At 38.4% G+C, this 24,664-nt stretch overlaps 1 protein-coding gene across 3 annotated transcripts in view; it reads left to right on the top strand.

Moving 5' to 3' along the window:
- EPHA6 (EPH receptor A6) overlaps window positions 1-24,664 on the top strand; it is a 410,680-nt gene that overhangs the window by 31,726 nt on the left and 354,290 nt on the right. For all 3 annotated transcript variants that reach the window (XR_011698562.1, XM_071564170.1, XM_071564161.1), the window contains exon 2: window positions 2,493-2,557. Coding sequence is in view for 2 of the 3 variants with exons in the window: in XM_071564170.1 (XP_071420271.1) it covers window positions 2,493-2,557 (65 nt within the window). In the remaining variant the exon portion in view is untranslated. The remainder of the gene's footprint in view (window positions 1-2,492; window positions 2,558-24,664) is intronic.

The following is a 24,664-nucleotide window of genomic DNA, read 5'->3' as shown; positions in this document are numbered from 1 at the left end:
GAGAGCTCAGGTCTGGCTGTCCCACACCCAAGCCTATCATGCAGGTATCTCCAAACCACTCAAGTGTGAGGGGATTTTATTGCTGTATCCATGTCCTCATTAATAGAGCAGGCCCTGTTGACTTCACAGCTTTACTTGAGTTTGTATTTCTTTGGCAGAAACAAATATTTGCTTGATCTGTCAGTCCTGGCATATTTTTGATTGATAATTATTGAATGTCTTGTGCTGTTGGAAAGAGTCTCTTCATTTTTACAATTTCCATTTTGGGCTCTGAAGGTGATACTGGGTAGTTGTTGTCTGGTTATTTGATTTCTCCAGTTTGGGGTTTTTCTGAGCTATAAATCAACTTAAGGCTTGGTATGTAAAATGTATTAAAAATGTACTTTAACAAAATCCATTTATTTGTTGGGAATCACTTGGTAAATGTATATGAGAAATATTAGATCATGGTTCAACTAAATCTAAACTTAATGTACTTTCAGTGATGAATTTACTGTGGTTTTTAATTTTTTTAGTGTATAGCTTTGAGCTTTCATGTGGTACTTGATTGATTCAGGCAAGGAATTAATTAATTCAGTCTCCACTGAAGAAATGAATTATTTTTCCTTCCTGTATTTTGGAGCTTGTTCTGTGGAAATATTAATTTTGAATACCTGCATGATGTTTATTAGATTGTGGTTCTGCTACCACAAAAATTACGGAACTGAAATGACATTTTAAACCCTGATCCTGTTTGTAGCAAGAATATATTTCTGCCTTCAGATCCACAGGTTTAGCAGTAACGTACAGCATATTTAATTTGATTATTTTTTAATCCAATATTGAAGAATTATCATCAGAATAGCACTTGATAAGGAGCAAGATATGAATTGAAAACAAAGTATATAGGAAATAGTCCATGTTTTTTGGGTGGAGAGAGGAGGGGAGGAGAGATGGAGTGAAGAAAATAAACATCTAAGATTAATTTAATAATCTCAGAAACCAGCTGAGGATTTGGTTTTCTCTACAGAAAAGAAATAGCTAAACCCAGTATCTTAATTTTTTTTGAGCCAACAGATCCCCAGTACTTTGTAACTTAAAGGTTTACACAGGAAACTGCTGCATCACAGGGCAAATGGGGAGGCACTTTTCTTGAGTCTTCAGCAAGAGAATGGTCAGATGACACAATCAGAAAATACTGTGACAGCTGCAAATCACAGCTATTTAAATAAGCAGAAGGCAGCAAAAGTCTCAGTGGGGATAGTGATCCCATTTTTGGAATTAAAACAGGGGTTGTAAGAAATTGGTTAATTTAGGCTCAAGTTATTCACAAAGCTTCATCAAGTGATGAAGTGGGGAAGAAATGGAGAGCAGGATACTCTCATTCATTGTAGCTTTTAAAAATGTCATTAGTTTGTTCAAATAAATCAGCAAACTTTTATTTGGTTAATTTGGTCTGTGCCAAGGTGCCCTTTCCCTAAGGCAACAACCCATGACCTGGCTGCTGCTGTTCTGCTTTATAGAAGCACATCCTAGAGAGCTGTACATTGATTATTTGCACAGATAAGAGGTGGAAGGTTGTGCACAGCAATATAAACTCCACAAGTGTATGGATAGTGCTGTCATGTTCCAAACTAATGGCTTTTTTTTCCCTCCTCCATCATTTAACCATCCAAAAAGGAACTGGAATTTGTGGGCTGTAAGAAGGAACTGAGAGTTCAAACCACAGCAATGTGATAATTAAAATAAATTCCCTTATACAGTACTTAATTTGATGTTTAAATCCTAATTTAGATTTCTGAAATCCGAGGGTTGGATGAAACAGTTCCATTAGAGGGCAGTAGTACCTGTGGGTAGAATGTCTCTTGTGCTGCGTGTTTATTTATCATCAGTGAATGGAAAAGTGAAACTAATGAAATTTAATGCATTAAAATAAGGCAGAAACATTTTGTAATATACAAGTACAATCATGTTCATTCTGTCTTATATTAGAAAAGCAAAATGAATGTGGCAGAAGTGATGCAAAGTGCACGTAGCAGCTTTCAACAGTGTGATATTCCAGCTAAAATAGAAACCGAATTTTTGTCTTTGTGTTCTCAGTTATACAATTTGTATATTGTATAACTTTATTTCTGTGAATTTTATGACTTAAAAAAAAATTACAGCAAAACCAAACCTTACTTTTGAAGCTCTGTTTTTATTTTATCAGCTTTAATGCTTAAGTCCATGCACAGATTTCAGATTTCCAAGCAAGGAACTGCAGCAATGTGCACGTTTATTCAGGCAATATTTAATGTTTACTTATCAATAGTGTATTGTGCTTTAGCAATGATTTCTCCAAAAGATTTAGGGGACTTCTATTTCTGTAGACATTTGGTAAGTAATGAAATGTAAACCATGAAATCCTAAATGTACCTGATATGGCAAGTTCAGTCCGTGGTGGTTTAATACTTTGTTGTGTATGTCTAATCCAAGTGACACCACAAACACACCATTTCTTTTTGCATTTTCAGTTGTGTTGCTTGACACCACAGCTGCCCTCGGAGAGCTGGGATGGAAAACATTCCCTTTAAATGGGGTAAGTCACCATGCTGGGTTTGTTCCTCTTCGTTTTGGCTTTCTGATACTCTGGGAGTGGCACATCATATGCCCTTCTCTTGATTTTCTGAGTACTAAGAATTTATCTTGCTTTAAATCCAATTCGAACTGTTACACCTCATAAAGTTTCATATTAAAAATTCCTGCGCTGGAGGAATGTGTTATGACCACATTTTGGGGGAATTAAAAGACAAAAAAATGTGCAGCTTTATAAACTGGAGCAAAACTTTAATGATTTAAGTGATAATTAATATGGACTTTAGCATTTGGTAAAATGGTATCAGATTAGCAAAAGCAGAAAAACACTAAGAGCGTGTTAATGTATTAAACCAGTTGTAAATATTGAGAGGAAATATTGCAATAGTTTTAGGGGGTTTTTTTCCTGCACTGAACACTCTGGTTTCAAGTTTGCTGTTCCAGGTGGATGGTTTGCATGGTACAGGTTGCCAAGGAGACCTTGGCATTGGGGCCACCTGGAGGTCTGTGGGCAGCTGAGCCTGGGCAAGAGCAGCGTTTTTACTCTGTAAATTCAACCATCACTGCCCTGCAGTGGCTACACTTTCAGAACTTCTCAGAATTTTATCTTTGCACCCAGCTAATGCCTGTTCCAGAGTATCAGAGGCACTGGGAGTTTTTAGGCAGCTGAAGGGACTGGAGCACAAGTGCTATGGGGAGAGGCTGAGGGAGCTGGGGGTGTTTAGCCTGGAGAAGAGGAGGCTCAGAGGTGACCTCAGCACTGTCTGGAACTGCCTGAAGGGAAGTTCTGGCCAGGTGGGGGTTGGTCTCTTCTCCCAGGCACTCAGCAATAGGACAAGGGGGCACGATGGGCTCAAGCTCTGCCAGGGGAAATTGAAGTTGGAGAGCAGAAACAAATTCTTTGCAGAGAATGCTCAGGCATTGGAATGGGCTGCCCAGAGAGGGGGTGGATTCCCCATCCCTGGAGGTTTTTCAGCTGAGCTTGGCCGTGGCACTGAGTGCCATGATCTGGTAAAGGGACTGGAGTTGGACCAAGGGTTGGACTTGATGATCTCGGAGGTCTTTTTCAACCCAATCCATTCTATGATTCTGTCATTCACTTTTTGAGGAAACGCAGTGCACTGGAGCATTTAACACCTGCTGTATCAGCTTCTAGTTCTGGTGTCACTGCACATGCTGGGTATCACTTATTTTTATATTAACTTGCATTATCTCTTCAGTCTCGTGTAGGAAGCATATAATTATTACTTGCTTCTCTGACAAGAGCTCAGAAAATACTGGTTTGCTGAGTGAAACATCTTGTTTCATTTCCAGTCATTTTATTTTCCATGATCTGTTCCAGAAGGAAGTAGAAATTGTCTGTCCTCAGTACCTTAATAGCCATTTTTATAAAATACCTTGTGTCTCTGCCCTCAGGGATTTCAGGAATGTGACACTCCTTAATCTCAGCCTATTTTGAGCCTTATGGATTACTCCTTTTCAGGGTTCTTCAGCTCTTTGTAATCCTAGACATAATTTCTGTCTCTTACAAATACTTCTGTGTTTTACATTTTGCATTCACTCTCCCACAGTCTGAGTTATAATTCTGTACATTTTATTTCCTTCAAAAATCCCAGACGAAGCCAATTCTGTTTTCACTACATGCAGTGAGGGATTTTTGCCCAGCTAAAATCAAATACTGCCAGGTACCATGATGAGGAATTTTTGGTGGACAGGGAGGCTTGAATTTTAAAGCAAAAAGATATAATTTCAGTTAAAAACTTCAATAACAATAACCACAAGCACAGAAGAGTCAATTTAAAACATAGCTATTACAATATATACCTTATTATTGGTCATACATACCCTAATCGTTAGTTTTGCAGCATATTGAGGTGTTTGGGTGTCTTGGGAACTTTGCTGTGTTTTAAGAATTGGCAGCATTTAATTTGGAGTCAGTAGCTGGGATTCAATTATTAGAGAATTTTTAAAAGAACAAGTAGGTAGAGTCAATATGGGGGAGAAAAGTCATTCTGACAAACTCCACTAAAATACACCAAAATACACCGTTTTGGTTTAGATATTGGAACATACTGGAAAAAACACACCAAGCTATTAAAATGCAATAAGTTACATTAGTTACTTTGGCTCATAAAATATTGAAGACACTAAAGTTAAAAGCTAAATTGTAATTTATTTTTAAACTGTTTGTGTTTAAGTTATTTTGGGATCCTGTTCCTTACAAAAGTAAGGAGAAAATTGAGTTTGCAAGTGCTCATGTAGTGAACACAATATTACATTTTTATGCTTCATGTCCTTTTTTATGCAGTCTCTGAAAAAAAAAAGTAGTTCATGTTAATTATTACTTGATTCTTTTTCAAATGTAAGGAAAAACAGTGGGTTTGGGCTAGGCTGATAACTCCTGTTGCACTTACAGATTTAGTGATGAGCAGATAAACTCTTGTCTTTCTAAGTCTTGCACAAACATCAGAGATGCTGTTTTGTGTCCCCAGAGCCATCCAGTCTGAGCTGCCAATCTGTCCTAACAGAACTCAAATATGGCAGAATTATTGGTGGCATTGAAATTATCACTGCAGGAATAAGAACCTCTTTTGTTCCATGCTGCATTTTCCATCAGCATTTTCTTGTTTCCTGGAGGAGAGTGGTAAATTTTGAATTGTTTGTGGTTTTGAGGCAGAGTTTTGTTCAGACACTGCAAGTCTTACATGCTACTTTTATCAAGCTTGGGGTTTTCTAGGGGTGTGTGTAGTGTTGATATGGGTAAGAAAATTGTCATTAACGTGTAGTTACTGCTCTGATGATCATTTTTGAGGTTGGGAGGATGGGATGGTGGGTTTTTTTGAGACTGTGACATTAACAAAAGTCATTAATTTACTGGCATACACCAAAATGTTCCATTAAATTCAAGAGCAACTGCAATAATAATGCTTGGGATTTGGGTAATTTTGAGTAAACCTCAGAGATTTTAACAAGCCAGAGTGAAATAGGAGAAAAATCAGGAGGGTTTTTTTGGAACTTGCAGAACCTTAACCTTTGTCTCCCAGACTTTTTTTCATAGTAGATTCATAACATAATGTTTGTGAGCTCTCAGCAGTTTTGGTAACCTCTAGAGGCAGCTACTCAAGCAAGTGAAGATACAACACAGGAGTTTTGTGTGTGGTATTTGTGTGCAAACCATCCTTGAGCTGCAAAGATGAGTCATGAACAACTGTGTTATCCATTCCTTGGTAATATGTGATTTTATTTTTAATTTTCTAACAATTTATTTGTGCCCCCTTCCTGAAGCAGGAGAATACAATAGTTTTTCTTTCATCTATTTTCTTTATTTTCTCGTCAGATTTTTTCCTTATACTTGGAACAGGTAATAAATGTAGTGCTTAGAGCTACAAAAATGCAGCATAAAACATTCATATCTTTGAGCTCAATAGCATCAACTTTTGTTGATTGAGTTCCAATTTTGCTTCTCAGAGATGGGATGTCTAAAATTTCTACTTTAATAATGGACACATCTGATACTTCCTCTGTTCTTTGGGCTATGGTTCAAAATGACTGATTGATTTATGAAAAGCGTGTACTGTGGAATGAAAGGGGATCTTCACTCAACAAACTGACACTGCACGACCTTGAAAATGCAGGACAAGGATTGGGACAAAAACTGGGAAGGCACAACTTGCTTTGTTTCACAAGAGGGTGTGACTGTGAGCTGGTGGGCAGGGTTGGGGGTTTTTTAGGTGATTAAGCACAGTTTGTGGTTGACAAGGTTTTGAAAATTAGGGAAGAAAGGAAAAAAAACTATGAGTGGTCCCCAACCTTCATTTAGCCCTTAGCAGTAATAGCAATAAAATAACATACCTTGGACAACTCCAGGCTTTGAGGTTTATTTTTTCCCCTTCTCTCTCCAATGTAACTCTCTAATAAAAGCTCTCTTCTAGTTCCCCTTTAGGTATTGAAAGGTGTTTTATATTTTCCTTAATGGTTGATATGTGGTATTTTGGGGGGGAAACACAATCTAGAAGGAACATTGCAGGAACAGGCTCTCATGGGGAGCAGTGCCTTCCCATCTTCCCTCCTGAAACCTTTAAACACAGTTTTTTAAAATAAAAACCATGTTCTAGTCAAAGTTAGAACACCTATTTTCCAGGTCCATAAGGGTGGACACAAGAAGGACATTGACCTGTTGGAGCAAGTCCCAAAGAGGCCTCCAAGTTGATAGGGGAACTGGAGCCACCTCTGCCATGAGGAAAGGCAGAGAGAATTGATTGGTGGAGTGGGTGGGTAGATAAGGAACAACAAATTCTTCCCAATTCTCCCTGTAGCACAGCTTCAGTTTACCCTTTCCTTGCACTTTTTACTGGGAAATCCAGCCCTGTGATCATCTTCAAGGCTGCTTTCAAAGCTTATCATAAGTACCCTTATTAATTTTAAGAATGCTCTATTTTGCATAAACTAAATCCATCCTGCAGCTGATAATTTGGAATGAAGTCTTCTTATTTGAAGAAGAAAATTAATCATGAAAATAATATTCTGCTTCTAACACAAATCTAAATTTTAACTTGGATGTAGCCACTGCATAAACGCAAAAAAATCAGTATAGAGGAAAGGCAAAGCGACTCACAACACAAAGCTGAGAGACACTTAACACGTGGAGGGAACTTGTACAACCTACCTGGGCTTGTCACAGCAGGCAAAATGTACAGCCCCAGCAGCAAAGAACCTTCTGGAAGTTCTCTAAACTATTTGACAGCTCTGTGAGTGATGAAGCTGCTTTAATCTCTGTTCCCACAGTTATCTGAACAGTTTCCTTGTCAATTTGTAATTTTCCTGTTGGTTTATCCATGGAAGTGATTCTGGTTTGAATTTCTTCTTGCTTTGGGGGATCTTTTACTTTTTTCAGTAAATGTCACTAATTCACAGTGTTGTGATTCCTTTTCTGTAATGAATTTTTGAGACTGATCTTATCAAAGTACTGGGGTATTTTTCCCTGCTGGACTGATTATTTTCCTCTCGCTGTTAAAAGAGTTGTTTTGCAGTGAATGCATGAGACATCAATTAATTTTTTAGCTAATTAGAAGACATCTCCATAGTTTATGGTAACCCAGTTTTGAATGGCTTAGTGCTCTTTGTCACAGATAATAATGAGGTTTTTCTGTAAATGTTTCTTTTCAAATGTTTCTTTCAATGTAGCTCCATCCATCTTCACCTTCTCTTTTTACTTGTGCCCCAAGAAGTGATTGGGCCAATGTGTCTTGGAACATTTTATACAATACTGAACATTTTAAACTCTTAATTTTCTGATTGTTTTTTTACAGTTCTCTCATTTTCTTTCAAAGTCACATAAAATGAAAACAGTCCTAAAGCAAGAGAAGCTTAAGCCTCTTCTTTTATTAAACCTATCAATAAACAAACAAAAAATTAGAGCACTTTCCAAGTCATAGGGTGCATAAAAAGCAGAAAAGAGTTTAACAGGTTGGCTAAGAAAGCTGATTTATAGGGAAGAGCAAAGAAAGAAAGGCAGCACAACTTCACTCTGTGGTGTTAATACAGGTATCAGATCCAACTTTAGCCACAAGACATTATATAGTAAGAATGATCTGGTAAAGGGACTGGAGTTGGACCAAGGGTTGGATTCGATGATCTTGGAGGTCTTTTCCAGTCCAATCCATGCTATGATTCTAAATGGGGAGATAAGTGAGAGAGAACAGAGCAAGTGATGCAAAAGGTAACAAGAACAGCAAGGAAAACATAAGCCAATATGCATTTCATATTATCCTGATATTTACAGGCAGAGAACTGCATTTTACAAAAGATAAGTTACTATTACAGATTACAGCATGGAAGGCATTCAGCTTCTCCTCACTGCAGTTCCCAGTCATTTATATTTGTCTATGAAATGGAGAACAGGTAAGTTATGTCTATTTGTAAATACACATCTTTGGAAATCCTCATGCTGCTTCAATGTTGATTGTGAGGATCACAGTGATTTTCCCATGCCATGTAACAGTGTGAATTACAGGATCACCATTACCTCTAATTTTCCCTTTAAATATTGTCATTATTAAAATTCAATCAATGCTTAAATTCCTTATGACCAGAAGGAACAATTGATCAGACCCCAGTTGTTTCAGAGCCTGTGACATTTCAAGGCTGACCATTGTGTTTACTCAGTAAAAAGTATTTCACTGATGTCCATATTTTTTAAAGATACCAAGAAATTATAATTTCCCTCGGCAATTTGTTCCATTAGTTAAATGGATCACTGTTTTCCAAGGGTTCCTGCTGTCTGATTCTTCCTCCTCAACCTCACTGTATCTAAATTGATAAAGCCCTTCATTGCTGTTCCACCTCCAAAGTTCGTATCATTGTGGGGTTCTCCTGTTTTGAAAATCTGGACATAAATATGTAGTATTTGTGGTGGATTTCATTGTTTGCTGCAGTTACAAGTCATCATGTCACTTCACTCTTCTTCTGTTTAATCATCAAAGGGATCCCAGTAGACTTTATCAGTACAGGTGTAATATTGAGAGCTCATGTTCAGTGGGTTTGACTTATAATTGTCTTCTAGAAATGTAGTTTTATACCTCAGAGCAATCTGGTAGGTAAAAGTGATATTCTCAGTCCTAGATACCTAAATATACATCATCCTTCAATGAGTGCCCATGATCAAAATATTTATATCATTCTGTGGGACTTTTGTGTTCTAAATATTTACAAGAAACTTACCTTTGAAAAGTCCCATTAGGAAAAAATTTAATAATGTTTTCTTTTTATAGAGAAAATATATTTTGATGCTGTATGACTGTCTGATGTATGAAAACACTTCCTAGTCTCTGTAATCTGTGTCTGAATATTGTAAAGTGTTTTTAATCATGCAACACTCACTGGAATGGCTGGAAGAAGTCACAGAAAATTCTGCTCACTGAACTGTCTTTAGAAATGTAGCTTAAGGTCAGGATTTGTGGGATGAATAACACACTTGATGGTATTTAAAACCAGCACTGAGAAGCCTAATTGCATTTCTCAGTTCCTGGGCTGCTCTTTGACTTGGTGAACAAGGGATCAGAACAAGATTTCCTCTGCTTCTTCACATGGCCCCATCTGGTGGATTGGTCTCACCCACTGCCAGGCACTTGCTCACTCCCACCCTGTGGAATGGGGAAGAGAATGCGAAGGGTAAAAACTTGTCGGACAAGGCAAAGACAACCCTAGTGAGGGTTTGTCTGTGTGTGTAAAGGATTGAAAGCCACTTCCTCAGCACCTCCCACCAGACCATCCAGTCTCCAAGCCGTGGCTGCTTTGACAATCCCACCTCCACCATCCCCAGCTTGGTTACTGAGCATGAAATTATATGAATTTAATACAGAATCCCAGACTATGCTGAGTTGGAAGGGACCCCCAGGGATCGTCGAGTCCAACTCTTCAGTTAATGGCCCACACAGGGGATTGAACCCATGACCTTGACATTGTTACAACCAACTTTTAACCAACTGAGCCAATCTCAGGGTCAATATATGGGGTGGAATATCCCTTTGGTGAGTCCCTGCCATGCCTTGCCCACCCCCAGCCTGCTCCTTGAGAGGGCAGAGTGAGAAGCACAAGGCACTGAAGCTGTGCAGGCACCATCCCCATGGTGTGTTCTCAGCACTGGTTTTGGTCACCAGTTACACAGCCCCATATGGACAGCTGGGAAGAAAAGGAACTCTATCCCAGACACACACAGTAAACAGAATTCAAATTCAAGTTGTGTGAAAGTCAACAAGGAAACATGGCAATGCAAGAAAAATACTTCTGTTTGGTAGTGCTTCACTTTTCTTGCAAACAAATCATAGAATCATTTTGTTTGGAAAAGGCCTCTCAGGTTGCTGAGCCCAACCACAAACCTAACACTGCCAAGTCCAGCCCTAAGCCATACCCTTAAGTGTCACATCGACATGTCTTTACATATCTCCAGGGCTGGTGACTCAGCTGTGTCCCTGGACAGCCAGTGGTTGATAACCCTTTCTGTAGGGAAAAAAAAAATAAAAAAAATTCCTGATATCCAATCTAAGCCTCCCCTGGCACAACTCCAGGCCATTTTCTGTCATCCTGTCACTTGGTACCTGGGAGAAGAGCCAGAAGCAAAGTTCTAAGAACTGGGGTCACTTTTTGAGGGGAAAAAATATGTCCAAAAATGTAAGTTTTCCCCTCTATTACAGCAGTTCAACTGTAGTAAAAAATATGTCCTTTAGATGTGTGCAAGCTCAGCAGCAGAATTTCAGAGATTTCACAGGTGTCACCCAGGCTGTGGCTGCAATAACGAGTTCAGGAGAAGGTGGGGATTTACCTGTCAGAACATTTAACAGGGATGAAGAGAAAGGAAAGAAGCTAATCAGATTTTCACACAATATGGGGAATTTACAGAGATGGCATTAAGAAAAATATTGGAAGTCACGTATTTGAGCTGTAATTTGGGCATAATCAGAAACCATCCTCTGCAGTGCTGTATTTGGAATCCTTTCTGACAGCTGAGTTGCTATTTGAGGAAAAAGGTAAGATGAGGAGTAGGGTTTTTTGAGATTAATTTCCATCTGCAGGGATTAAATAATTAGCTATATCCAAGATCTTATTAAATGTCTAGGAAAGCTCTTTGAGAGGAGTTTCTGTTGCTAACATGAAATAACTTTCTTGTGGGAATTCAGTTTCCTTGTTTCTTTTCAGAGCATCTCTTAGAACACAAAAGGCTTCCTTGAAATCCTCATGTCCCAGGAGCTGTCAGTGTCTGGGTGGATTGGTGCATGCCTGAATTCTTGGTTTTGCCTGTATTTCTTGGTAAAATGGCAGCAAAAATCTGCATTTACTTGCAATGTGCAACCTGGAAATTGGCTGTGCAACCAGAATTGGCTGTGGCTGTGCTGGGAATCTGCAGACCTGCTGGATGGACACGGATTTATCTGATCATGGTCCAGCAGAAATATTTAAATTCAAATATTGTGCTAAGCACTGGGAAGAAGAGATAGTATTTGCCATCCTCTTTTTTTCTTTTTTTAATTTTTTTACAGACATTTGGGCAGTATCCTGCTTATTTTTTTGTGAAGTATCTGATTACAGATTCCACAGGGGATTGTTAGTGGCAAAATACACTGTCCTGTTCTTATTTGGATATTGCAAAAGTATTTGAGCCCATTTAGATCTGTGCATTCTGGACATCTAAACCATTCATGAGCTAAACAATGGCATATAATTTTCTGTAAATGCAAAACAAAACCAAAAAATTCCCAAAAACCCCATTATATCCATCTATATTCCCAGGAAAAGCAAAATTTCTTCTATTTGACTGGAATTCTCTGTGAAGCAGGAGGGGTTTTTCCCTGGATTTGCAGTAGGATGGGCTCTTATTGGGTTGTTGAGCTGGGAATTCCATGATTGTTCAAATATTTTATTAAATTAAAATCCCTGTTGAAGCCACATGGATGAAATTGAAATGTATCAACAGTGAAATTATATGACCCTTCATGAGTTGGGCTTTTTCTTGCCCAAGGTCTGACTTCCCTGATTTCCTCCCTCCTCAAACCAGATCCCCTCTTCTTTCTTACTTTTTGCTTTCATGACCATTAAGAATTCTGATTTGTTGAGGTTTTTTTAAATAATGTTTGAGTAGTATCAGCTCCATGATAATGAAAAAGGAAAGAGGCAGTTCTTAATTGTAAAATACCTTTTTCCTCTATAAAAAGATTGTTTGGTTAGAAAGAGTCCATGCAGTCAATGCCCACAAACTGCTCAATAGCAAATTTAAAACTATTTTTTTCTTTGTATACTGATTTTAATGGGTTTTCTGTGTATCACATATACCTTAATTATAATGCACACAGAAAACAGGTTATTTTTCAGTGCATGTTGTATATTATGTATCAAAGACTGGCAGTAGCAATATTTATATTTTCTATAATGTTTCTCATTTTAGGTGTGAGAAATATAACTAGTGGAGCACAGTAAATATTTAACTCTTTCACTTGTGCAGCCCAGCAAAATGTATGCTAAATTCTGTATTGTTTTTTTCTAGAATACAGTGGTTGGAAATTAAAATAAATAAGAATCCCATCCATGGGTTGCACATCTGAGTACTCAGTGCACAAACCCAGCTCTTTTAGGTCTTCATGGGTTGTACATTCATATATTGCATTCAGTATTTACAATATATTGGCTTACCAAAAAGGACTGTAAGGAAAAAGTATATAATTTAGTGAAAATTAACACATTCTTGCCTTCTTTTTTCCTGTACAGAAAGAATTGTATTTTGAGAAGGAAAATACAGTGGGTTGAAGGAGGAGGATGATTCATTCAGGCTCTGTGTTTGTTTTCAGCAGTGTTATTTTATGGAATTTTTATGGGCTTTGTCAGCATGTAAATACTCCAAAATTCCAAAAATTCACTCACATGCATTCCCAATTAAATACAATATTTTCTAATATAATGCACACGGAGCTGGAAAGAAGGCCAGAGTGGGTGTTGCCTTCAGAACACACTGAAGGCAAAGAAAGGACAAAAGCCAAGTGGAAGCAAAGCAATAGTTCTGGCAATAATTCAGGTGCATACTGAACATCTCTTTATCTCAACCATTGTCTTTGAGAGCCTTTAGAACTGCTGTGCTGAACTCCTGGGAAACACCCCCTGAAATTCCTGTGTGCTTAGGAAATGGTCTCATAAATGCTAAAGCAGATGATAAATATCTCGGTATTCTGAAAAGAAATCTCTCTGGATTCTTCAAAAGCCATAAGTTAATTTTTTTTCCAAGAGAAAAAGGGAAAAGTGGCAGCATCAAAAGATGCTTCACTGTCTCACAACCAGTTGCTGCTTTTTATTCATAGGCTGTGTTCAGTAAAGGAGGGAAACTCCAGCCAAACTTACCTTTTTATCATTTTTAGTGGCAGGAGTGATTTATTTTCTAATGGTGGATCTCTTACGTACAATCAAAATGAAAGAATGAATATATTCTTAAGGATTTACAGTAGCCTGACTTGATATTAGAAGCTTTTACTTAGACTGAACAGAAGAGAAAGAAAAAAAAAACAAAATCAAAACCCAGCCATCTTTACCTTTGAACTTTTTACAGATAGTTAAATATATTGAATGAATTTTTAAAGCAACAGAAAAGTAACCACATTATCAAGCTTGAAGCATTTTCTAAGCCTCTTTTAAGCACACACATTGAACATTGCAGCAAATCATTTCTCTTCTGAGGGTGCTTTAAATGATGGGATTCTATGTATATTTTATATTATATTAATTATTATATTATATTATATTATATTATATTATATTATATTATATTATATTATATGTGGGGACCAAGGGTTTTACCAGTGGCAAGGATGAAAAGACAATATACAAATAATTTTTCTGCTCCACTGGAATTCTCACCAAGTGGATCTTGGTGAAGCAATTAGGAATATTTTAGGGCTTGAGACTTAAAAAAAATACTTCAGCTGGACTGCAAGTCTGCTGGTGAAGAAATTCTTCTCTGCTTTACTTTCTTTGCCAGTAGAGATTTGTTTCCAAACCTGTAGTACAGTATTTGTGCCTGAAAACTCTGCTCTGGTGAACAGGTACCATTTAAAGTGGGCAGCAATTGCTAGTGCAAAATACAGAGAATTGGAGATTTAAGATGAGACTTCCCACAATGATTTTCGCACATGATTTAATGTGCATTCCCTGCTAAGGGATCCCAGTGAGTCCAGAGGCTTTTATTTATGGAACCAGTCAGAGCAGAATTGGATGCTCTTCATATAATTCTAATAAACTACTTCAAAAAGTGGAAAATAGGTAGTTTGTATATATTTTTATTGGCTGCTAATAAGGAAACAGAATCATTTTTAATAATCACTTTGATGGAGAAAAAAATCAAAAGGAGCCCAGTACAAAAATCCAGGTGTTTATGAATAATAATTTATAACTGTATTCCTGACTTCAGAGGATAATCCTCTGCTATTGTATTTAATCAAAAGACTCTTGTCCTAGGACCTTATGCTACAGTATTTAACCAAAAGAATCCTGTCCTAGGAGCTTGAAACCAATGCATGACTTGCAGAAATAAATTGAAAGATTGAAGAATGCAGGTGTTGTGTCTGACTCTTTGGTTTTGCTTGGTAAGACAGTCTTGAAATGAGCAGAAATGGATGGTCTCACTTGGCAAGGTGGCAGAAATTTCAATTAGTGTCTCTGGAGGTTTGGTGATCCTGGGGGATTTTTTAGAGACAGCCAAGTTTTCCAGCAGAGACAGAGACAAATCTCTGAATCTGCCTCTGGGTGTTTTAATGCTGGAGAAGGATCCTGCCAACTACATCTGTTTGGAAAACCAGAACAGTAAAGGCTCCCAAACAAATGTGTATGAATTCAACTGCCAACACTTCTTTGAAGTTGTTTATTAATGTCTCTCTTATGTTTACTAGTAGTGTTTAAAACTGGGCATATTTTAGAACAAGGAAAATAAATTTTCAGTTAACAGCCCCAACAGCTCAGTAATGTGATGATGTTCTCAGTATTTCTCTACATGGCTCTCAGTACTTTTCATCAGCTTTCCATATGGTAAGAAATACTCCCAATTTCTTAATTTTTCTTAAGGATTTGGTTTTCCCTCTCAGCTAATGGATACTCTTGCAATGTGCTTACAACCAGCAGGTCATGAAATGAGCATTAGGCATGTCATTTATGCCAGAAAATTTGAGTAGTAATGTTGGACTTACTGTACCATTGATGCTACTGCACACTAATGTTGGGTCGGAAGGATGCCACTAATAATTTAATATCAAAGTAGTTTGACACATTGATAGAGTTCATTATTAACACTGGCATAACTAAGGAGATTTCTTTGCTTGCCTTTCATGTAGGTTGCTAAAAGGATTGACTTTAGCTCCCTGATTCTTGCCACAATGATTAAGGGGATTTGTTTAAACACCCCATTTCATGTGGTAGAGCTACTGTAAAGGGATTAGTTTGGGATTCCATTTTCCCATGGAAAGCTAAAGGGATTAGCTTGAGCCTTTCATTCCATGACAAAATAACTAAGGGCAATTGCTTTTGCTGCCCATGTGCTTGCATCAAGATTTTTCTTGATTTTCTGTTCTTGTTTTGGTTTCTTTTCCTCTCTTTTTACTGCCCAAAGTCATTTTCTTCAAGCTGCAAATAGAAGGCTCATGGCCCGTACTGGACTTCTTATCTGTTAAGGAAAATTTATGAAAACTAATGAAATCTCACGTGTTTTGTGTTCTCCTTCATCAAAATTCCAACATTAGGATTTCTTTGGGTGAAATCAAAGGTAGGAATTGCCAAATCCCCACCAGCAGCCCCTCTGTAAGGGTGGAAATTGTTAGCTGGGAAGCAAAATCCTGGACTTGGGAGCTCCCAGAAACTGCCCCTGTGTTTGACAGTGTGGCCTCCTTGGATATTCCAGTCCCAGAGGGAGCAGCTCTGAGGCCTCTGTAACAAATTGCATTGTGCAGCCAGCACAAATTAATGTTTTCAAACCACTTAAAAGCAAATGAGATGCCTGCATGTAAATTCAAACCAGGTCCTTGATGCACAGCTAATGAATTTATGGCTGTGCTATTAAATAAAGCAGGAGCTGTGCCCTGACTTTGGATCTGGGCGTCTCCACAAAGCCCTTTTAAATAGTCTCTGTCTGGGGAATGAGCAGGTTTTAGCCTATAAATCCAGAAATTAATGAGAGTCTTTCTTTGATGATCTATTTTTATGTCTTTTTTTTAATTGCTGTTTATTTATACAACAGAAGTGCTTGAAAATTTATGCCTTTACTTACAAAAACACTTTAAGGTGTCGATCTTTATAGGTATTTCTTTTCAAGTGGTGTGCTTAAAATTAAAAATGTGTTTAAATTCTGTGCTGAGCTGGCCTGGTATATCCAGAATATCTTTGTTACTGAGCAATCAGAAAAAAAAAAACCAACCAGATGTTGGCTTTGAGTTTGGATTTGTCCCTTCAGTGCCTCAACTCACCTTGAAATTTCCAAGGCTTTTTTTTGCTGTGACATTTTCCCCTTTGCCTCGAAAAATAAAATGCAACAAAACACTTAGAAAAGAAAGCTGTTTTTCTATGAAATTTCACAGGTTTCTTGAAGGGAAAAAAAAAAAAAGAAAAGCAATGTAGTTTAAGACAACATGGAGCAAATCACCTCAGTGAAAAATCCAATTCTCTGTCATGTCTTTGAGGCAGCAGCGCTGGGAGAAATTGGAGTTGGATTCAAGTCCAGCTGATTTGCTCACAGTTCACAACCAGCATCTGATGGAGATGAAAACAACTTAATATATTTTTTCCCATTTGGGTCAGTGCAGGAAATTTCCTGAGGGAAAATGTTCTCCATAATTATTTTGTTTTATGTACTGAAGATTGTTTATATGTTGAAAGATTTCCTTCTTTGACTGGTACAGAAAAGCCAGGATATAACAAGGTGAGAGTTATTGGCTTTAATCTGAATATTCCTTCCTCATGGGAAGCATCACGAATCTCCAACCTGGTTGCCTGAGCTAGAGATCATTTATAATCAGTGATTGTTAAATTTTATATTTCCAGCCTCCCCTGGAGTGTCGTCGCCTCCTGCACGCACTGAAAATTATGAATATACAATAAAATATGGTAGTGGGATATCAAATTAATCACAAGCAATGAAACAAATCTTGTGTAGGAGCAAAGCTTGAATCTTTATAGAGCATTGAGGTGGCTTTTTCACTGCCATCATATTTATATCTTTTTGTGTAGTACTGTTGGATGTAGCAGGGCTTTTTTATTTTCATCTCATATGGTTTGTGTCCACAGAGCTCAGATTAGTGAGGAAAAAACCTCAGAGCTTCAGTGAAGACAAATTTAGAACATTTTCTAGGAGTAATGAATTGTGGGATTTGTTAATAAAATATCCACAATAATATAATAAACTGCAATACGTGGTTATAGCCAACTGCATTATGTTATACAGGGCAAAGAAGCCTTGAAAGCTCATTTGGCAGCCCCAGAAAAAATGTTTTCTTCAACTGTCCCATTTTTTTTCTTTTTATTATCCCTCTTTTTATCTTCTCTTTACAAACTAAACCAAATATTAGTGACATGTTGCCAGTAAGCAAAAAAATAACCTTACTGTGGTCACCACAGTTCACTTTCCACCAACTAATGGAACTCAAATTTAAACTGAAATGATATTTTTTGAGAGCACTACAAGAATGATTTGATATTTTTATGAACTGTAGTCCAAGATTTCCCAGAATTTTAATGCTCTGTGAACATTTCGGTGAAACTTTAGAATCGTGTGCAACGTTTAACCTACATCCTGTTGACACAGGTTGTATAGAGGTTGAAAATAAATAATTATAAGCATTAATATTAATAACATTTAGTTATATATTTTAATTTTAATTCTTGTAATATTATTTTAAAGTATATTAAGATTTTGTGTTAAAACTCAGGCAGGGGATACTTTTGGAAAAGTTTTATATTTGAGCTTAATGAAATGGATCCATTTGAAATTACATTTCTGATCCCCTTTTTAGAGTTATAATTTTAATTCCAGCTGTTTTAGGTGCTCTGTAGAAGAACTGAAGCCTTGCCAAAGAAAGGGGCAGGAGGTGTTAAACCACTTTTTAGGAGCTGAAACTGCTCTCTTCTGATTTTACTGAAGGTGAAATGGATTAGCTGCTAAATTGTGGTTTCAGAATAAGGTCAAGGATATCAAACCTACCAAAACTGTTGCTGAAGATTAGTGAAAAATTGTTTCTCTGCAGTTCTGGGGGTGATTTTATACAGGTTTTTTTCTTTAGTTACTTCGAGTACAGCTGGGAGGGTGAACATTTTAAGGACAAGGAAATTCAATCAAAAGTTCTAGCTGGAAATTAATGGCCATGTCTGTGAAATTCTTAAATGAAATTAAATACTAAGAAGTTTCTTCTTAAATGACTTGTTAGGTTAACATATCTTATAAAAGGAAGCTCAGTCTAATTTTGAAGACAATGAACAGAATAAGATTTTCTTTTCTTGGAATCTGATTCTAATTTGAGAATTATGAAGGGTGTCCTCTTGTCCCTTGTAGAAATACTGTGCATTCTGTTCTATCCCAAAGATTAGTCTTCAATCTGTGACAACATATTTCAAATATTTGATATCTTCCCTTGTTAAAGAGTTGTTGAAAAGTTAAGACTTGAGCTAGAGGAAAAATAACACTACACCAAAGTACTGAAGGAATTTTGCTGCATGACTTGTGGATTTAGGTGAGAATCAAGGAGTGATGAACATATGCCAGATGTTTATTCTGATTTTCTTTGTAGACCGATAATGCTCCACATTTTCCAGTAGAAAATTCACAATATTTGAGGTAACTATTTTCAGTCTAGATTAATTAAAATACTGTGTTAAGTGCAGAGCTGTGGATGACCCTCCATGGTCTGCATGTCTTGGGCTGGGCTGCACTTTCGAAGTTAAATCTGAATTTTTGTAAGGCTGCTTTTTTGTGCCCTGCTGTCTCACAAGTTTCCTGGCTGCCTTTCCCTGTTCCCTTGGCTTCCCTCTGCTCCTGAGCAGTCTGTTAGCAGGAATGCAGCACTTTCCTTTCTCTGCCTGCATTGCTCAGGTCCCCCTCAGTGCTCAATCTGTTCTGTGATCACTTTGCCACGTCCTGAATTTGGGATTGTGGCTGGAAATAGTAACTGCCAGTTGGTCAGCTGGAGAACGGGACAGCAAAGACATTATGATGCCATCAGCTGAATGTGCTTTGAACAAAAAAGACAAAGGATACCTAGCAAAATTTAATAATAAAGTGCTTCATTTATTACAAGAGTTGTAGGATTGAATTTTCTGAGTCAATTTTCTTAGAAAGTCTTTAAACTTTCACCAGCATGTCTAAAATATCCTTAACTACAGCCAGCCTTTGAGATTGCATAATCCCAGTGATCAAACACTGATTTCCTCCAGTCTCCCATGTCCAAATCATCAAAAATTAGGCTACTGGGAGGGGTTTTTTTATTGCCCATAGAATCATAGAATCATAGATGGATTGGGTTGGAAAAGACCTCCGAGATCATCAAGTCCAACCCTTGGTCCAACTCCAGTCCCTTTACCAGATCATGGCACTCAGTGCCACAGCCAAGCTCAGCTGAAAAACCTCCAGGGATGGGGAATCCACCCCCTCTCTGGGCAGCCCATTCCAATGCCTGAGCACTCTCTCTGCAAAGAATTGCCTTCTGCTCTCCAACTTCAATTTCCCCTGGCAGAGCTTGAGCCCATTGTGCCCCCTTGTCCTACTGCTGAATGCCTGGGAGAAGAGACCAACCCCCACCTGGCCAGAACTTCCCTTCAGGCAGTTCCAGACAGTGCTGAGGTCACCTCTGAGCCTCCTCTTCTCCAGGCTAAACACCCCCAGCTCCCTCAGCCTCTCCCCACAGCACTTGTGCTCCAGTCCCTTCTCCAGCCTCCTTGCTCTTCTCTGGCCCCGCTCCAGCCCCTCAATCTCTTTCCTGAACTGAGGGGCCCAGAACTGGACACAACACTCAAGGTGTGGCCTCCCCAAGGCAGAGTCCAGGGGAAGGGTCACTGCCCTGGGCCTGCTGGCCACACTAGTTTGGATCCAGGCCAGGATCCCATTGTCCTTCTTGGCCACCTGGGCACACTGTTGGCTCCTGTTGAGCTTCCTGTCCCTCAGTCCCCCCAGGTCCCTTTCTGCCTGGCTGCTCTCCAGCCACTCTGTGCCCAGCCTGGTGCGCTGGTTGCTGTGGCCAAAGGGCAGGACCCGGCAGAGGAATTCAGCCCTGCTGTCCAGGACTTGCTGGATCAGTTGAAATGGGTTGGGACTCACGTGTGATCTCAGCATGTCCTGTCACCAGTGGGTTATCTTGGTGCAGGGTTATAATATTCTACAGCTCTGAGACTGGAGTTCTTTTTATGGAGCTCATATTCCTAATATCAAAATCTTCAACCTGTACAATATATAACAGTTCATATCTTGCATAGCATTGCAGGTACTTAAAAAAAATAATTTCTGCTTTTAAAATAATGCCAAGCTGATCTGCCCTCAGAAACAGAACCTTTTGCCCTTCTTCTCTGCAAGTCCTTATTGAAAATAAATATGCTCTTTTCTAAACAGCAACAATTTGGAGAGCTGTTTGTCTGCTTGACATAGTGACACTATAGGATAGCATCTACTTTTGCAATCTGAAGTGGGCTTTTATTGCAGTTATGCATTTGTGTTAAGAATATGCCAGCGAATAAATACTAAAGTGTTCCCTGGAAAATAAAATAAACCAAATAAAAAAAAAACAAAACAAAACAAAAACCCCCAAAACAACAACAACAAAAAAATATATGCTCAGATTGTTAGTTAGGAAGACTTTTTGCATAGAAGTTGTGCTGGAAATGTTAATTACAGTTGGCACTTTAAGAAACAGGACTTAGCCCTGAAGGGGACAGGGATATTGGAGTTGCTTTCCATTGAAAAGAATACTGAATAAAGGCATAATGTAAGAGATTTTTTCAACAATAATGAATGATTTCCTTCAAGTTTGTGAATGATGAGGTAATGTCATCTTGCTGTTACTTTTTTGTGTGATGTGTGACTTTGTTACCAAATACAGTCATGGATCAGGATTCTGGTTTTCATTCAGGGTAAAACAGATAAAACCCATTGTGCAAAATGTTTACCAGATGTCCCAAGGGCTTCAGAAGAATTACATCTATAATATAAATAAATTGCCAGAAAAGCCACTAAAGATAATCACTGTAACTAATTCAAAAGGGTTTGGAAGTGGCATGGGGCAGTTGGTAAAACTGCTGTAATACAGATTATCAATCACAGTATTTTAGCTCACAGTGGAATGTACTGGTTTGGAAAGTACACAAAGATATTTTGCTACAATATTCATTTCAACAAAACTTAGTGGCTGAGAATATTTTCAATATAAATTTGATAGACCAGTTGGTATTTGGGAGACAGTTTGCATAAAAAAAAAAAACAATAAAGACTGATGGTAAAGGTTTAGTGCAGTATTGCTGCAGACAGGCTGGGTGATAAAATCCCCAGTGGAAATCTTGGAGATCAGTCAAATGGATCACATCACAGGTAACTGCAGTGGATTTTGGATCACTGCACTTAGGTGCAAGTTGGGAAGTTTGGTCCAGTGCTAAATTTCAGAGATTATGAAATTATTAGAGCAAATATTAGAAATGCAAATGTTAGAAATGCAAATCTGTGTCCTTTCTCCTAACATGAAAAAACATCCAATATTCCCATGCTGGGTGATGTGATAAAAAAAGACTCCTCATTTTCTATGAGTTGCAGGTACCTTGGAAGGCAAGATCTTGACAAACTGCCTTTTACTGTCACAAAACATTCCTTATGTGAGGCTGTTGAGACATAAAAATTTGAATCAATGGATGGAATTGAGGATGATGAAACTTTCCATTTAGTTTGTTCATTTGACAGCACAGGAAGGAAAGGGAAGAGAATGATGATGATTTTTAGAAGAAATCTTCATCTGTTAGATCTGTTCATTTTAATGTGTTATTAATAAAAATTTCCCATTGCTGAGGAGATGTGGGATTATAGTCAGGAGTAGTTAGGTCAGAAAGTATGGAAAGAAATAATCCATTTTTATGTAGTAGATGTTGTTCAGGTGCATAATTTGCACATTTGAGCTCAAGCCATCACTTTGGTGATATAAATTGTGCCTCACTACTGGCTTTGCAAATGTGCTGTACCAATAAAGACTTAAAATGATAACCTCACACTACAGTTGTGATGTTTAGTATGGTGTATATATATATATATATGAAATATAAATATTCTATTGCAGAATTTACACATTTTGCAGACTGCTTGTTTAAGTTGCAATCACTCCCTGCCCCACAGAACATGAATTGCTTCCACAGAGCCTGCAATAATTCTGATGCTGTTAAGAAAAGGAACAAGGCAATGAGAAAGGGTGAACAGTCATTTTATGCTCCCCTTCATTTCAAAGCCAGTGTTAGCTCAGGGAATTTACTCTCCCTGCTTCCCCAACTCCTTACCCAGAGCCTACAACAGGTGAAATACAGCAGAGTTTTAATAAGGTTTTACCCTCAGTGGTTTATGCAGCTCAGGAAGAGCTCTGATATAACCAAATGAGTGGACACACCATGAAGAAACAACAAAAACCCCACATTTATTGTTCTTAGAGCATGTGATTGCACAGCTGCATGTTGGTTGAGCCAGGAGAACAAGCAACATAGCTTGAAGAAAGGGTGCATAAAGGCCACATTTTGTTTAACAGAAGCAAGGGCAGAGCACATTTCTGGTGAGCTCTGGCAGTGAAAAGCAGCTCTGGTGGCCAAATCCAGCAATCTGTGTCATCAGATTGACACTGACAGAAACATGCTCAGAAAGGTCATGCACATGTGTGATCTCTGTCCTTGGTATGGATCTCGTGGGCTGGACACCTCAGGAACACTTTAAAGCACATATTAATAACTTAAACAGCTTATAACTGTAAATAATTGTGATATAGTGATGGTTGGTCTTTGTTGGGGTTTTAGAATTTGTTGCTGTTCAAGCTTCCTGCTTGATTTTAGATGCCTCATTGAGGAAAATTAATTCAGGGTGCTGAAGAGATGGAAGTGAACTAAGCTGTGACAAAGATTTTATTTGGTTTCACAGATTACAGTTAACCCATTTCTCCTGTTGTCCCTCTAGCTGTTATTTGTCACCTTAGATCTTAGGAGTGGAACAGCATAAATGAGTCATGAGGAATTGTTTCAGTGCTGGACAACCTGGATGTTTGTGTGGGCATACAAGGTCTGATATGATTTAAACAAAAAAATAATAATTAAAACCCAGTAAAGATGTTTAGATTGGGTTGACACAGTCAGAGCAAGAGGCAATTAAGCATAGACTGAAATGGGTTTTAGACTGAAAATACCCCCTGCAGGGAGTGAGTTCCAAAGGTCAGAAGAGGAAGGATCATGTCCATGATCTTTAGGGAAGAGATCAACATTTGAACAGGGTCAGAGGGTTCCTGAGTGACAGATCCTTTCACTGCTAAGAGGAAATGGCATAGTCTTTTTGACAATGCTAAGATCTCTGAGGGCAATGCCAGTAGGTCAATCAAGAAAACTCCCAAAATCATAAAACCATAGAATAATTTAAGTTAGGAGGGAGCTTTGGGTGTCCAACCTCTTGCTCAAGCAAAGCTAATTTCAAAAGTAGACCAGGTAACTGGGTTTTTTTTCCAGGCATTTTTGGAATATTTCAAGGATGGAGATTCCTCAGTCTCTGGGCAGCCTCACTCAGCAGTTGACTGTCTTCATTGTGAACCTTTTATTCCCCTTTATATCTGACCAGAGTTTTAATTGCTTCGAGTTTGCCTGTGTCCTTTCCCTGTGTGCACAGCTCTCTGGCTGTGCTTTTTCTGTGAGCAGATTAGCTGCAAACACATGCTGTGTGTTCATTTCTCAGCCTTCTCCTTACACCTTCTGTGCTCCATTCCTCTCACCATCATGTTGAACTTCTGTTACAATTACCCGGTGAGTCAATTTTCTTCTTTTGCTGCCATGTCACATGCAACTTGTTGTCCTCTAAGATATCAATCCTTTCTTAAGAGCAGTTTCCTGGCCAACCAAGCCCAGCCTTGACCATCACATGGTGGTTCAAGACTTAACATTTTGACTTTGTTGAACTTCCAGAAGTTTCTGTTGGCCCATTTCTCAAAACCTCTCTGAATTCCAGCACTGCTCTCCATGTCATCCTCCTGTCCCTCTGACTGAGTGTCAGATGCAAAACAGCCAAGGGTTTATTCTCCTCTACCCATGGATGCAGTGGCAGAACTTGACAAATCTCAGATAAACTCAAGGCAAACAATGGCCAGAGCTGCACCACAAGCTGTGACATCTGCCCTTGGTAGAGCCGTGTAAGGTGCTCTCAGTCACATTCTTCTCCTTCATGAACCTTCTCTTGAGAAATCAGATCTGCCCCAAAATTTCACTGAGGGCAGTGAACAAAAGAAGCCCAAACCCAATTGTGAGATCAGCTCAGTTGGTTAAAACTTGGCTGTAATAATGCCAAGGTCATGGGTTCAATCCCTCGTGTGGGCCACTGACTTAAGAGTTGGACTCGATG

This window comes from Pithys albifrons, chromosome 1, assembly GCF_047495875.1.
Source record: "Pithys albifrons albifrons isolate INPA30051 chromosome 1, PitAlb_v1, whole genome shotgun sequence".
Classification (NCBI taxonomy): Eukaryota; Metazoa; Chordata; class Aves; order Passeriformes; family Thamnophilidae; genus Pithys; species Pithys albifrons.
Note: the sequence above shows the minus strand (reverse complement) of the source record. Positions and strands in the feature narration are given on the sequence as shown.